Source organism: Puma concolor, chromosome C1, assembly GCF_028749965.1.
Source record: "Puma concolor isolate L17-30 chromosome C1, mPumCon1.1.hap2, whole genome shotgun sequence".
Lineage (NCBI taxonomy): Eukaryota > Metazoa > Chordata > Mammalia > Carnivora > Felidae > Puma > Puma concolor.
In genome coordinates, this window is record NC_141674.1 from 55,888,295 (window position 1) to 55,904,105 (window position 15,811).

The following is a 15,811-nucleotide window of genomic DNA, read 5'->3' on the forward strand; positions in this document are numbered from 1 at the left end:
AAACTTTTTTTTTTTTCTCTGTAAAAGCCATGGATTTCTTTCTTCTATATCTCACCAGCTTTGGTAGTCGTGCATCTTAGAAATGAGCTGTGTTCACCTCTTTCTGGCTTACGTCAAAACAAAGGTTATTTCTGATTTTGGAGCCTGAATCACACGTTTTTGTTTGTCCTGATTACTAGTGAGGCCTCTCCCTCCATGGGACATCAGAATCAAATGTGTAAATGCTTCTGTGAGCAGATGTATCCTTCAGTGGAGAGATGAGGTGCTGGTGTTGCTTAATCGACTCAGATATCGGCCCAACAGCAGCAGGTCCTGGACTATGGTAATGGTTTTTAGAGTAAAGGGGAAAAACAGGGAGGGGCTCCTAATATGACTGCACAGATCTCTGCCTTTTCATGCCAGCAAAATATGGGGTTTAAGAATATTTAGCCCTGGGGCGCCTGGGTGGCTCAGTCGGTTAAGCGTCCGACTTCGGCTCAGGTCACGATCTCGCGGTCCATGAGTTCGAGCCCCACGTCAGGCTCTGGGCTGATGGCTCGGAGCCTGGAGCCTGTTTCCGATTCTGTGTCTCCCTCTCTCTCTGCCCCTCCCCCATTCATGCTCTGTCTCTCTCTGTCCCCAAAATAAATAAACATTAAAAAAAAAAAAATTAAAAAAAAAAAAAGAATATTTAGCCCTAAAGTACACACTTGAGATAGATCAGAAAGTCATATGCACCTCTATTTATTAAGAAATATCTTGAATTTTGATTATTGATTCTGAAATTTTTTAAGCCGCAGGCTTCTGTAAACTAATATTAATTTTCCACAATTAGTTAAGTATTCATTGTACCTTGTTATGCTACCCCTGTTTTACTTTTTAGTAATCTTTTTACATATTAGAAAGAGAAATATTCGGAAATGTCCATAGAGGCTTATATGGAATTGAATATTGCAAAGATAAAGCCCCACACTTTGATATATTAGACATTAATGTTTTTAAATTAAATTTTAGGATTATAATTCCTCCTAGTATATTTGTAAAATAGAATGGCTTATAATAATAACAAAGGATAAGTTCCACATATAACTGAAACTCATGAGAAATTGCTTTTTTAATATAATTAAAATTTTCTTTTTGAAGTCCGTTCTATGTCTGTGATAAAACATTTATCACATTCTAATTATGACCAAATAAAAAATAATCTCTAGAAAATTCTCCAAGTTTTTTCTGAAAATTGGTATTTTTCAGCCTTTACTTACTTTTCAGCTTGTTTCAGGATCCCCCTTGGGACCCTTATAGGTGGGTTCTTAGTCCCCAGAGTTTGTTTTTAATGAGAAGCTATTTCATATTAACATCATGTATATTCAGTAGCCCTGTCATTGGTATTTTTTCTCAATGAATGACAGATCTGAAAAAAGAGAAAGGGTTATCTACTCAAGTTTCTTACCTATGTGTGTCAAAATTCTTTAATTTTAATTGACACCTTTAAAAATCTTGTCTGATTCAAGGTCAATGCTACAAATGCCAAAGGAAGACAGGATCTGCTGGATCTGAAACCATTTACAGAGTATGAATTTCAGATTTCTTCTAAGTTACATCTATATAAAGGTAGTTGGAGTGATTGGAGTGAACCATTCAGGACACAAACACCAGAAGAAGGTATGTGTTCTAAAAAGGAGGGTGGGGAGAGAAGGAGGAAAGACGGGAGAGGGATCTCTAAAGTACTGGTACTGAATCAACAAGTTAATTTAACACATTAATTAACAAGTAAATGAGTACACTAATTAACAAGTTAATTTTGACTTTAGCTTAACTACTGTAATTGTCCAGGGAGATATGTTTATATTGTTAGGGAAATTTTAACATTAAGTAAGTCCTACCCCTGTTTGCCCCATGTTTTCATGTTGGTTACAAGCTTATGCTTCAGTAATGTTTGGTTATAACTCTTATTTCTATTTTTTTTTAAGTTTATTTGTGTATTTTGAGAGAGAGCACGTGTGTGCAAGCAGCGGGGAGGGATAGAAAGAAAGGAGAGAGAGTCCAAAGCAGACTCCACGCTATCAGCGCAAGCCCAACGCTGGGCTCAGTCCCACTGACCATGAGATCATGACCTGAGCAAAAATCAAAAGTTGGAGGCCTAACTGACTGAGACACCCAGGCACCCCTTATTTCTATATCTTGTTTCTATTACTAGCTCAGTAACTCTCTCATTCCACAAAACCATAACCAGTAATTTCATTCCTTTATAGTAAAACTTGATCATTCTACCTTTTGGATTCTATGAAAATTAAAAGCTTAAAAGAAGGTAGACTCGGGGCGCCTGGGTGGCTCAGTCGGTTAAGCGTCTGACTTCGGCTCAGGTCATGATCTCACAGTCCGTGAGTTTGAGCCCCACGTCGGGCTCTGTGCTGATGGCTCAGAGCCTGGAGCCTGCTTCGGATTCTGTGTCTCCCTCTCTCTCTCTCTCTGCTCCTCCCCCGTTCATGCTCTGTCTCTCTCTGTCTCAAAAATAAATAAACATTAAAAAAAAAAAAAAAAAAAAGAAGGTAGACTCTGGAGACATACATTTTAAAATACAGTTTAACATCCCCCAGCCCTCTCTCCTCCAAATATTACAGCACTGCACTTCATCATGCCTCTGATATACACTGCTCAAATGAGGGCCGCCAGCCTGCCCATAGCTATGGAAAGGATATCAAATATATTTCTTAGTCTGATGGGCTTTTCTTTTTGGCAGTTATAGGGATGACAATTTACTGAGGTGTAAAGTATAATCAAACTAAGGTGCAATCAACCATTGATCATATGAATATATAATAGCTATATGAACTTGATGTCAACATTAACAAATCTTTGGGTACACAAGAAATAACTATCTGAATAATTAGTTTTTAAGAGCACTCATTTAGTGACCTACTATACAACTTTTCACAGTCTGTGTAACTTTGGCTCAGAAGAAAAATTATTGGCATATAATCCATTGCTTTATCATCTGGAGATTGTGAAGTATTAACGTGAGAAAATCTAAACGCTTATTTGTAAAACTTATGGGTATGTGTGACTGTAAATTAGTTTCATGATATAAGTTATATTCATTTTTCTGTGAGCTGCTAATGGCCTTTGATAGCTGATTACACTTATCAATACCCAAGTGACTTTCAAGGACCCAAAGACCCTAAAATATAAAATATTTAAATATTTAATATTTAATAAATATTATAAAATATTTAATGTTAAATATTTAAATATACTAAAATATAACACCTAATATATAAATTGTAGAATAATGTATATTTTTCCTTTCTTCTTATATTAATTGCATTTCTGTATTTTAAAATAACTCCATCTAACAAATTATAATTTATTCCCTCTCATTTTATGATAAAAATCTCTTAAAATTGATGTTGAGCCACTTGCTCTCTGTTTAAATGTTTGTCATTTTTATAATCCAGAGTTTTTTATTCTTTTATTAAACATAGTCAAAGTAATGTATTTTTTAATGCCTTATCTATGAGACTTTGTTTATATGTCCTACAGATAAAATTCTTGAAAATGGGCCATATTTTCTGTCCATGGCCAAGGTACTAAAGAGGCTGAGTAGTTTTTAAGTATGTCACATTCGGCTTAACTATAAACCAGGGGTATTCTGGGCTTGTGAATTCTCGTCATTCTTACTGACATTTAATAATGACCTGTTTGGAGGTGTGAGGAAAAGTTTGGGGGTTTTTTTGTTTTTTGTTTTTTTTTCTGAAAGGGTTTATCTGTTAAATTAAAAACAGTTCAAGGTAGGACAGTAACAACAGTAACTTTCTCATAGCCCTTAAATAAACCACTATCATAACAATGAATGAGTGCAGCAACTTGTTATGGTTGTGAACTCATGGACAGTTATGAATCAAATCAAGGAACTGACTTGTTCAGAGTAATTGCAGGCATTCATGAAGAGAGAAACCCATACTCTGAGATGCACCACATTTACGAAGCTGTTGGCTTCCTTTCAGTGTCTGCATTTCCCTTTTCTGTGTTTCATCTTTCTGTGGGTTGATGTAGGACCTCTTCCCTCTTACTCTGAGCAGCTTGGTTTTCTCCCCTTACCGCTATTTCTGTCATCAGTTTCTTTATGAAACACCAATTGATGTAAACTTAAAAGGTGTGAATTTTTTTAACACTTCTTCCTTTTCAGCCTTTGAATGTGTACTCATATGTAACTTGGCATTTAAAAAAAATTGCTAGTAAGCTTTTTTTGTTGTTGTTGTTACTCTTTAAAACTCTGAATGACCTTATAATAGAGTTCTTTGGAGCCTTTGCTGCCCAAAACTGAGAGCAATGTTATCTTCTGGTGGATTGAGCACAGTTATTTAGATCATGTCGGCAGAGAATGAGGTCTTCATTTACTCCATATGGCCCTTTCCTGTGTCATTAAATTCAACTCCTGTTATGGTCCTCCATGGAAAACACTTTTTAAATGACCTTTAAGTAAGGAGTAGAAGGAAAGAAACTGCTTTTCTCTGTTTAGGAGAACAGTCCCTCAATCTTTATCCGTCAAAAGCAGGTCTGATACTGGGAACTGAGCAACCACATTTGGCCTGTAGTGGGAAAACATTCTTGAGTTTGAGCTGCAGGGTCTCCAGACACATCTGGAGAAGGAAGGTGTTGGGGAGGTGATTCCCTCACCACCTAGAACACCCAGGAGGAGACTCCATAAAAAAGATGAACAAGCCATTCCTTAGAGCTATAGTATAAATTAGGTATTTCTGTTTGCTCATTCACCACTTTTTAAAGTCTAATTTACATGTTTTGGTCTTGTTAAACTCTATATAGGCAATTAATAAATAAAGCAAGTGCTGCATACTCAACCTTAACACCAGAGCAATGAAGGAGTAGCCCTCCTCCCCCCACTGCCATAGAGGTGGTGGCATGGGTGGTTGGTGAGAGACTCCCAAAGGGGAGAAAATGCAGGGTCACCAGTTGCAGCCACCCCTTCTCACATTGAGAAGCTAGGCAATTCATTCATTCATTTGTAATTCCGAAATATTGCTAAGATGGGTTAATTTTAATGAATAGAAGAGCTCTGACCATGGTCAGCACTCAATAAATTTAGCTGTTGTTTTCTTCATTTGGAAAATTAAGTGTTAGAGCTAATAGAACTTGTTCAAAGTCTCAGAACTAAGAATTGGAGAAGCCAGGTTTTGAGCACTGGTCTGTTTTATCACATAGCCCAAGCTCTTGGCTCTGCACCCCACAGTTACCTGACTCTGAGAAGGCCAATTAAATACTAGAGGTTATTTTATCATTTTGGTTAACAAGTTCTTAAAAATGATCTAGCTTAGGGGTCAGCAAACATTTTCTGTAAAGGTCCAGACAGTAAATATTTTCAGTTTTGCAGACCATATCTCTGTCACCAGTACTAAAATTCGCTATTGTAGTGTGCAAGCAGCCATTGACAGTGTATAAATACATAGACAAAGCTATGTTCCAATTGAACCTTATTTATGGATACTGACATTTTAATTTTATGTAATTTTCACATGTCACTGAAAATTACTCTTCTGTTTGTTTTCAACCATTTAAAAATGTAAAAACCATTGTTAGTCCACAGGCTGTACTAAAACAAGGAGCAGATATGACCCACTGGCAATAGTTTGCTGACTCCTAAATTAGCTCATTTATCTGAGTGCCTAAGGCTTGAGGATATGAGAATCAAAGGTTCTTAGCCTTCTAAAGAGATTTACATGCAAATGTTTTCATTAGAAGGAAAATGTTATGTTTGAGAGCCAATGACAGTCCCTGCCTTCCTTTCTTTTTGGGTCCCCTCTAAGCCCACCATCTATCCTGGAAGAAATCAATGTCTGAGCTCAATTATTTGACAAGATGGTGATCACCCCAATAGGAAGAAATGCTTTCCATGAAGCCTTCCAAACAGAAACAAATGGGGGAAAAAATGCTTCTCAAGATGGATCTGTGAGAAAAGTGTGTGTGTATCAGGAACTATGCCAGGTGCTGGGACACAGTGATAACTTGTCAGATCCTCAGACTCAAGGACTTCTAATCTGTTTTGGAACATTAGGTAAAGATTCCTGGAGGATACAACACCACGAAGAAATGTAAAGTTCCAATGCAACTTATGGACTTCCCTCATCTGGAACATATGGCCTCCAAAGTCATTGCAGTAGGAGAAGGGAGCTATTTCCTCCCTGAAGTACTTGATTCTTTTGAATTCTGTGAAATCTCATGTTCCTGGATTTTATTCTTCTTCATTGACCAGGTCTTCTTGGTTTCTTGCTAGTCAGTTTTCTCTTCTCAATATCAATCCCTATGGCTTTTCCCTGGGCTCCCTTCTTTTCCCAGGTGACTTTATCCAGTCCCACAGTTCGAAAACTAGACAGACAGATGATAGATAGATAGATAGATAGATAGATAGATAGATAGATAGATATCTCTTTGTTTTTCTCCAAAACAAAATGTTTCCAAAATACTTCTGTTTCAATATTTTCTATTTTAGTAAATGATACCACCATCTTCCTAGTTACTGAAGTCAAAAATCAAGAAGTTATCTTTAAATTCTCCTTTTCCAAATAAAAAGAAATTCTTTTTCCTTATTCCCCAATACCAGCACTTGACTCTCCTAAACATATTCAAAATCTGTTCATTTCTTCTGTTGCCACTATGATTATGCTAGGTTAAGCTACTTTCTCCGTACAAAGGATAACAGCAAAGTGAGCAGTTATGAACCCACCATTCAACTTAAATGCTGTGAAATTACCAATATACTATTGACACTATCCTGAATTATATGTTTATCAGTACTTTTCACATAACTTTCAGAAATGTATGTATCTCTAAACAGTTACTAGTTTTTCTTGTTGCAATATCTGTAGAATGATAGGAGAAAATCTCAGGTGCAACAGGCTGAGAGTGAGTGTGAAGTGAGGGAATAAAGACTAACAATTCACAACTCTTCATGAAGTTCTGTGAAGGAGAGCAGAGATGTGGGGCAGTAGTTGGAGCAGGATATGGTATCAGGAAATGCTTTGTCTGGTTTTGTTTTTAGGATTGGTGAAAAATTGTAGTGTATTTTCAAGGTAATGGTAAGCTTCCAGCAGAGAGGGAGAAATTAGTAATGCAAGAGAAGTAGGGGAGAAGTCCTTGATAAAACAAGGGAGGATGGGATCCAGAACTCAGGTTGGGTTGAACTTTGATGGAAGTAGGGATACTATGTTAGAGAATTGATGGTGAACTTTTCATGGTAGAAAGATGAGGGAATCCCTGCCTTGTTACTTCCTTTTGCTCAGTGAAGTATGAAGCAAAAGCATCAGTTGACAGAAACAGATCATTAGAAGTGGGCAGGTGGAGGGACTGACAGTACCAGCTACTGGGAAGGAACACCTTATGGATGGTGGCCCTTCACAAGTAGTAAAAGAGGTGACAGAAAGAGGTGAAAAGAGAGAGTGAACCAAGTGTTAAACTTCATTTATCAAGAAGGAAGTGGAATGGGGTAGTCTGTATAGGACTTCCCGTGGAGGCATAGCAGGTGATAACGTCTGAAAGTAAAACTTGTTTAATCAAGTAGATACTTGTAATATCTGTTTGAATTGAGTTGTTTAAAATTAGATTTTAGACAAATGGGTCAACCCCAAAAAGTGAACTTCAAGGAACTGAGGCAGTGAGTGACTTACCTCTGTCTTGTCCTGCTTGGAACATGACTTGGACCAAAAAATCCTCGTGTGTTTCATTGAGCCCACTACCTGAAACCTCCCAAGATATGCCTTTTCCATATTTGCTTTGTGTTAAATTCTCCATTTTCACTCTTCTTGGAAATCTGTATGCTCCTTGAGGAAACCTCTGTTGAGGGATTGCTTTCCACCCACGATTAAGTTGCTCTTGTCCACATTCCTGCGTTCGCCTTGGCTTCAGATATGGATGCTCATCTCAGAAGCACATGGATTGGCTCAGATTTGTTTGCCACACCTATTGTTTCATAGAATCCTAGAATCTTGGGATTTTAGAGTTGAAAGCACCTTCAGGGTCATTTAGGTCAATCTCCTGCTTAATTTAGGATCTTCGCTTTTTTTCATATTGGTAACTCTATTCAACTCTACGGTTTTCTCCTTTATCATATAGGAGGCAGTTTCATCTCAGGTGACCTGACTTCCATTTCCAGTATTTGTATTTTTAGTCATTTGTACCCATTTGTTTTGTAATCACTTGGACATTTGGTCTTTGACTTTTCTTTTCTGGCCTGCCTATAATAGTTTTATCTGCCTTTGTTAGGTAACACTGAGGTTAGAATTTCAAGTGATTTTGTGTCAGTTGAATGTCAAAGATTCTCTTTAATATCAGCTCTTATGCTGTTTTAAGCAGCAGTGGTTTGACACCCCTGGTCATGAAATTTTACACTTTGAAACTCATACAGATTCAACTAATGATTTCTCTCCCACAGAGGCTAACACTGCAGGTGGGCACCATTAAAATTTCAGTTTCACTTGCAATTTTTCCTTTGAAGAGACTGTGATTCTAGAATTCAATTCTTAGCTCTGTAGTAATCTGGTAGTTGTAGATCTTTAATGAGACAATGAGTATTCCCTTTATTTGTTACTAATATGTAATTAACTGGAGACATTTAGCACTAATAAGTCATCTGGCTTCAACATGGAGCACATCCAAGTTTCCACATCCTGATTATGTAGTCAATGTCTGGGTTATCTAGTTTGCTCAGATCTCCGCTCAATGTAGTGAACTGTAATGGAAGAGCAGGGTCTTTGGAAATAGTGAAACCTGGGCTCAGCTGGCTTTGCCATTTACCAACTCCACGTGTTCTGGAAATCATTTAACCTTTGTCAGCCTCCTTGGCCTCAGCTCTAAAACAGATGTAATCACACACACACACACACACACACACACACACACACACACACACACACACTGCATTGTGCGAGGATTAAATGAGATAACGTGCAGTACATAAAATGCCCAAATATTTCCTGACACGTTGTAGGTGGTTAATAATGGTCAGGTCCCCTTTCCTTCTGTTGCCTGTGCTTTTTTCCTTTTTGCATCTGGACTAGCAGATAAAAGTGCTAGGCTTGTTTTCTGGGTCACTCTTCATAATCCTGAAGGATGGAGAGCATTTTCACAATGTCTTGGGTAAGCATTTCTTACCTTTAGGTCCTCAATGCAAGGGTAGAAGCTACCACTGGTGGGAAAAGAGGGGAAGAAAATAAGTGAATGTTTAGAAAAAAACAAAAGGAAGAGGGTGAGAGAGGCAGGAAACGGAAATAAAAAAGGAAGAGGGTAGAACACAGAAGAGCACCTGTTGGGCGTGGAAGTACTGTTGAGAAATCACAAGCCTCAGAGCCAGGTAACTGCGGGGTGCAGAGAGGAGTGCTGGCTATGTGATAAAACAGACCAATGTTCAAAACCTGGCTTCTCCGATTACTAGTTCTGGGACCTTGAACAAGCCTCATTTCCAAGTGAAGAAACAACAGCTAAATTTCCTGAGTGCTTACCTTAGGTCAGGGCTGCTCTGTTCATTCAATTCTCACAACAGCCCCATGTGACGTATAGAACTACAATCCTCATTGAACAGATGAGGAAACTGGCTTCAGGATGTAGAGTATGTATTCAGGATGTGGTTAACATTTGTTCAAGATCACAGAGCTGGGATTTGCCCATAGACGGTCTAGCCCTGGAGTTCACACTTTAACCACTGTACTAAAGCTGCATATGTCATGGGGTAAAGAGGATATGGGATGCAAGTGTAAGTGGGCCACGGGACCTGCCCATAGTATGTGTGGGTGCATGTGCTCCTTCCCTTTTTCTCTTCTCCTCTCCCTGGCTGCTTGTCTTCTCTTTTCCTGGTGGGAGTTAATGTTCCAGAAACTTCGTCTGGTTAAATGGGACTTGTCACCCCAGAAGGAACCCCAATGTAGCCTCATCTCAAATACATTCTAAGTGTCACAATGAACAAGTTTCATTGGTGCAGTTGAAGCTTGTTTTCAGGGGCTGTTTCTGTGAGTTCCACCCCTGGCTGTAAATCAAAATAAATCTGATAATGGGAGAAATAAAACTATTCACCCACTCACGCATGCACATGTGCACACACACTCTCTTTCTAGCACATAGGAGTTGACTATTCAGTTTCTTATCAAGTCTGTTTGATTGACTTTCTCAAATTAAATTAGGTCATATTTGACCATTGTCTTAAAGATGGTGGTTTTTCCTTCAATCAGTTCATTCTCTGTTTTAGCATCAAGTAGCTAATATTGTCTGAATTGTTCATTTGCACATTTGTCACCTGACAAAGAGTTGTCAGGAGCCTGTTACATTCTAAGCACTATGTAAGTATGAGAGATATTAAGATGAATGAGATGGGCCTTCCTTTCAAGTAGATCATGATCTAATGATCTAATGATCATAAAACCAAATAATTATGCCACAACATGGTAAGTTCAGGAATGGACGTGAACACAGAGTTAATCATTTGTATTTTTCATTTTTACAGGATCAGAAATGTGTTCCTTATGATTCATATTTTTGTTTTTCTGCTGAGAATTAATTCTTTCTGCATTCCAATAAAAAATAATCACACATACTTTCTTTGAGTTATTTTATTACTACATATTTTAAGAGTAAGTTAGGAATCCAATTTCCTCATCATCATTTTTTAAAATTTGTTTTTAAGGTAAAATTTGTGTTTTCTATGGCCGACACATATGTTCATTGTTTAACAAAAGGAAAGAAATATGGGGGCACAAAGAAAATTGAAATTACTTGATAATCCTACTCTCCTGGAATTGTTTATTAAATAAGCAATTGACTTTAAGAGGTTTTATATTGTGCATGTATGGATATATACATGTATGTGTGTATACATGGAAATATGTTTTTTTTTCCTTCAAAACAGAGCCTACTGGGACATTAGATGTCTGGTACATGAAACAACCCATTGACTACAATAGACAACAGATTTCTCTTTTCTGGAAGGTAAGTTTTCATTGTCAGTGTAAAATTCAAGAGAAGTATATATTTGGTTGATTTTTTGTTTTGTTTTTATTGAGATATAATTAACATATAGAAAGAATTATATATTTGAACAATGTTTAAGGCCAAAAAAAAAAAAGTTTTATTTCCATAGTGGCTTTATACAAGGCTTCAGAGACTTGGTTGAAGCTCGTTTCCTCAGCAATATCCTCAAGACACTTGACCCAATGTCATTTCCTTTTGTCAGATAAGAGTGAGAGTTCCCACTGAGTTCCCTCCTGCACACAACTGCATCTTTTCCTCATCTGCTTGCATCCGTTCCTATCTCCAGGCATGTCCACACTCTGTCCCACTGCACCATTTCTTCTGCCTCTTGCCCCTCCCAGCCACTCTTAATATCCCCTGCATATAACATGCCCACCAGTGACCACGCCACCTTACTGATTCACTTTTTGGGAAATTAAAGATGGGAAGTCTGTGGATGTGGATATCTAGGAATGTATTTGCTATAGTCACTGAAAAGGGAGAGGGTGGAAAGAAGGCTGTTCTACCTCAGGAACTCAAGTAATTGTAGACAATCGTGTGAAGAGGAATGGAAAGCAACTCCTCCTCAGGAATAGTAGTAAAACAGTAGTGATTCAAACAACCTTCCAGAAAACAGTAAGACCTAATGTTATTACAGGATGTGAGAGTTTCACACAGTGCTGATTCTGGTGTGGTTGCTTCATTTAATCCTTTAAAAACCCTGTAAGGTAGGTCGTAGGTATCCCCACTTAACAAATGGAAAACCTGAGGGTAAGAGAGAGGATGTTCTTCCCACAGTCACCCAGCTACTAAGTGCAGAATTGAGACTGAAACCCCATCCAGAACTCTTTCTGCTCTGTCATGACTCATCTTTGTGAAAAGAAAATACTATTTGAATTGAGCTCCTGATTGGCATGCTGCTAATAAGAGGTTTTCAGGTGAGCTGTACTCCTCTTTACTTCCCTACTCCTGCATCCCTCTCACTGCACCTCTTCCATTTAAGGGTAAATCAACAGTTTTGGAATCATGAAGCTGATGAGCACGAAAGCAGAAGAGTCAGAGAAATGAATATCAAGTCCTCTGATGGGGTTAGCATGATAGATGTTGATAACTGCAGTTTTCTTCAGTTTTAAGAAATGAGCCAGGCAAGAATTGAGCTCTTTCTCCCTCTTTTCCTTTCTGTCTCACACACGCACAAAATGTCTGGTATGAGACTACTATAAATAGCTTGGTGAGTCATAATCAAGCTCTTCACTTTGAAACTAAAACTACAGTTTAAAATTTATTTTAAAATGAAGCCATGTTTAAGAGCAAGACAATTCTCAAAGCAAGACATTTAGAGTGGCCATAATTTGTGAATACTATAGAAGAACACAGCTCAGTTCTTGAGTGTTGGTTTTCATTTTCACAAGTAAGCAACTGGTTAAAACCAAAATTCCTCCTTCCATAGAGAATCCTTCCCCCTGAGTGTCCTCAGCAGTGATCTGAAGAGATAGACTGTTTTAGTTCCAATAAACATTTTTTAGCCACAGGTAATGCTCAGCCAACATGCATATGCAAATTCTTCTCTGCTTTTCATTTTAATCTTGCCCCTAAGCCTGGAAAAGCCTAAACTCTAAAGTGAGATCTTGGAATTCAAAAGAACTTGAATTCTCTTCTAGTCTACCCTCCTATCATTAGCACTGCTCCCACTCCAGCCAGGACTGACACATGCCCCTGCTTGGACCGTCTCGGACAGGGAGAATTCCACTTTGTAAGCAGTCCATGCTCTGGTGGGCATCTCTTACTGTTAGAAAATTTTCCGTTTTGTGGAGCCAGAGTTGTGGGTGCATTGGACTGGAACTGGCGTCACTAAGAAACCAAAAATGTAAATACTAGAAACTTCCTGGCACCAGATGGTGATCAAGACAGGGCAACTTCAAGACCTTCTGTGCCTGTCCTGTTTGAGAGAGGCTCCTTAAGGAATGTTGGATCTAGTCCTCAGTTTTTCAGGACCATCACAAGACTAAGTCCTTTTCTGCCAAACCCTGGGGTTCTTCAGTGGCCCCAAATAGGCCACTCACCTGGGAGTGGCAGTAAAAGACTGACGACAGTTACTGAGATGAGCAGGCCTGCTTTGACCACAGAGCCACAGAGCCACAGAGCCGGAGGGAATGTAAGCAGCATGCAGGCCCACCACCCATTTCACAAACAGAAACAGGTCTAGGGAAATGACGTGATTCCAAAGAGAGGATTTCAGGTACTGTGGTGCTTGCAGCTGGGAGCCTTCCTAGGCAGAAGTCACTGCTCCTGTCTGGAACCACTCCAGTCCCACTTGTCCTCCTGGGGATTCCCCATGCCACTCTCAGGCAGGCTTGGGAATTGATGGGGTGGTGCCATGACATAAGGGACCTGTTTAAATGTCAGACTAGAAAGAAACACTGCAGCCAGATCAGGTGGTTTGTGGTGGGGCCCAAATCAGACCTCACCAAGGAAAGGAAGCAAAGATGTATGTGTGTTGATTTTGGCTTTTTTTTTCACTTTGATCAATACTGGGAACCCCAGTGAGAGGGACACCCTGCCACTGCAAAGAGGGGGATTTCAGGTCTTGGCACCAAAGGAAGCCCCAGGTAAAACCCCATTAGTCTATGAACAAAGTGAGAGCATGTTTCTCTGACAGCTGGGGGAATGTGAGATGACCTTTCATTTTTGTAGGATGTTTACATCAGAAGAGAACAACTTGCTGCTGAATGGGTACAGCCTGGGTGTGTGAGGGAGTGAAGTGTGAATATAGGTGAGTATGAGTATGTATGTGTGATTGTACATGTATGTGAGTGATGTGTGCATGTGTGTGAGTGCAGAGAGTAAACGTGAATGTGTGTGTGACTGGGTATGAGTTTTTTATATGTGTGTGGGATGTGAGTGGGAGTGTGGGTATGTATTTATGAGTCTGTGTGTCAGTGTGGGTGCATGTAGGTGAGTGTCTTAGTCCCTTTGGGAACTATAACAAAATACCATAGACTGGGTGGATTATAAACAGAAATCGATTTCTCACAATTATGGTGGCCGGGGTGTGTGTGGGTATGAGTGTTCGTGAATGTGTGTATGGATCAATGTGAGTGTGGGGGTGTGTTGAGGGGGAAGGAGACTTTTGCTTTATTGTTCTGGCTCTTACCTACTTACTCTGGGTTTCTCCTAAAAGCTTTCTTCTAAAAGTTCTCTTTCCTCAAAAATATCTGGTAGTATGTTTTGCCATAGCTATTTTTAAGAGAAAAAATACTTTCTTTGTTGAAGCCAAAAAAGTACAACTTAATCTGTGAAATAAAACACCTCAGTATTGTTCAAACAATAAATGCAATAACAAGTAGAAAATGTTGCTCTGTCACAAACAGTGCCAGTGTCATGTTAGAGCTCTTCACAGGGGGCTTTCTAGCATCCCCTCCCTCACATTCCCTGTATCTTCCTTCTCTGCAAAGATTCATACTGTTTCCTTTGTTTTGATTAAGTGTTTCAATCCATGATTCCAGTACAGATTTCTTTCACTTAACATAGCATGTATCCTTTAGGAAGAAAATCACCTTATAGATAGATAGATAGATAGATAGATAGATAGATAGATAGATAGATAGACAGACAGACAGACAGACAGACAATGTATGGAAAGATGTGCCAAACCTCATTAACCTTTACAATTTCCTCTGTTAATTTCTTAATCATGGCAGGTCATAAACTTTCTGGAATTATGTTTGAGGCCATGGATCTGGAAGTAGTGTGTATAAATGAAGCCAACTTCACTTTATTCATTCATTCATTCAAACTAGCAAATATATTGAAGGCTCTTATTAGTACTGGACACTGTGCTGCATTCCAGAGATATGGAAGTGAACAAGACAAACGCAGTCCTCAGGTGCTTGAACTCACAGTCCAGGAGAAGGACAGACATGGGGATGATGACAGCACTCAGGTGTTAAGGAGGAGTTCAAGATCCAGCTAGGGAGATGATTATCGGGGTTACCTAGTAGACCAAGGGAATGGGTGAGGAGTCACAGAGGATCTCTTGCAAGGTAATACTAGAGCTGACCCCAGAAGAACAGGTTAGCTGGGACAAGGGTGGGGGAACATTTGGCAGGAAACCAAGGACTATGGATTCAGCATGTAAAGGATCACTGTAGTGAAGCCCCATCCCATAGAAATATAAAGCAAGCCACAAAGGAGAGTCATATGTATAATTTAAAATTTTCTTGTAGCCACATTTAAAAAATAAAAAGAGACAGGTGGGATCAATTTTAATAATATATTTTATTTAAGCCCAAGTATGTATGGAATATTATCCTTTCAACATGTAAATCAATATTTTAAAATTATTGATCAGCTATTTTACATTCTTCTTACCCTACTAAGTCTTTGGAAACTGGTGTGTCTACTAAGTGCCAGCGGGTCCAGTGGCTAAGAGCTTGCTTCCAGAGGACGGACATGTCAGTTACACATCAAGATCTTTATGGCTGCCTGCAGCTAGTGACTCCCTCATGTAGCAAACAGCGCCCCTCTAGGGCCCTCACAAGCAATACAGAAGAGAGTTAGAGAAACTCAGTTCCAAAAGTGGGGAAGGTTTGGTGGGTTTTGTTCATTTGTTAAATGATGTAACTCATTCGGATAAACAGCTGCCCTCAAATCACAGAAGACAAGAAGAAAGAAAAGAACAAGCCCCATACACCAGTTCACAGCAGAGCCTCAGAAAGGTCTGTGACCAGAGGCAGCTTAGTACATTCCCTTCATCCCTTTCTCTCTGTATTTCTCTGTGTCCTATGAAGAGTATTACAATCCATATCACATTGCACTGATGAGA

At 39.0% G+C, this 15,811-nt stretch overlaps 1 protein-coding gene across 2 annotated transcripts in view; it reads left to right on the top strand.

Annotated features, from left to right (window-relative positions):
* IL12RB2 (interleukin 12 receptor subunit beta 2) overlaps positions 1-15,811 on the top strand; it is a 78,598-nt gene that overhangs the window by 24,356 nt on the left and 38,431 nt on the right. For both annotated transcript variants that reach the window (XM_086717247.1, XM_086717246.1), the window contains exons 6-8: positions 180-322; positions 1,491-1,641; positions 10,886-10,965. In XM_086717247.1, coding sequence (XP_086573373.1) covers positions 180-322; positions 1,491-1,641; positions 10,886-10,965 — 374 coding nt within the window. The remainder of the gene's footprint in view (positions 1-179; positions 323-1,490; positions 1,642-10,885; positions 10,966-15,811) is intronic.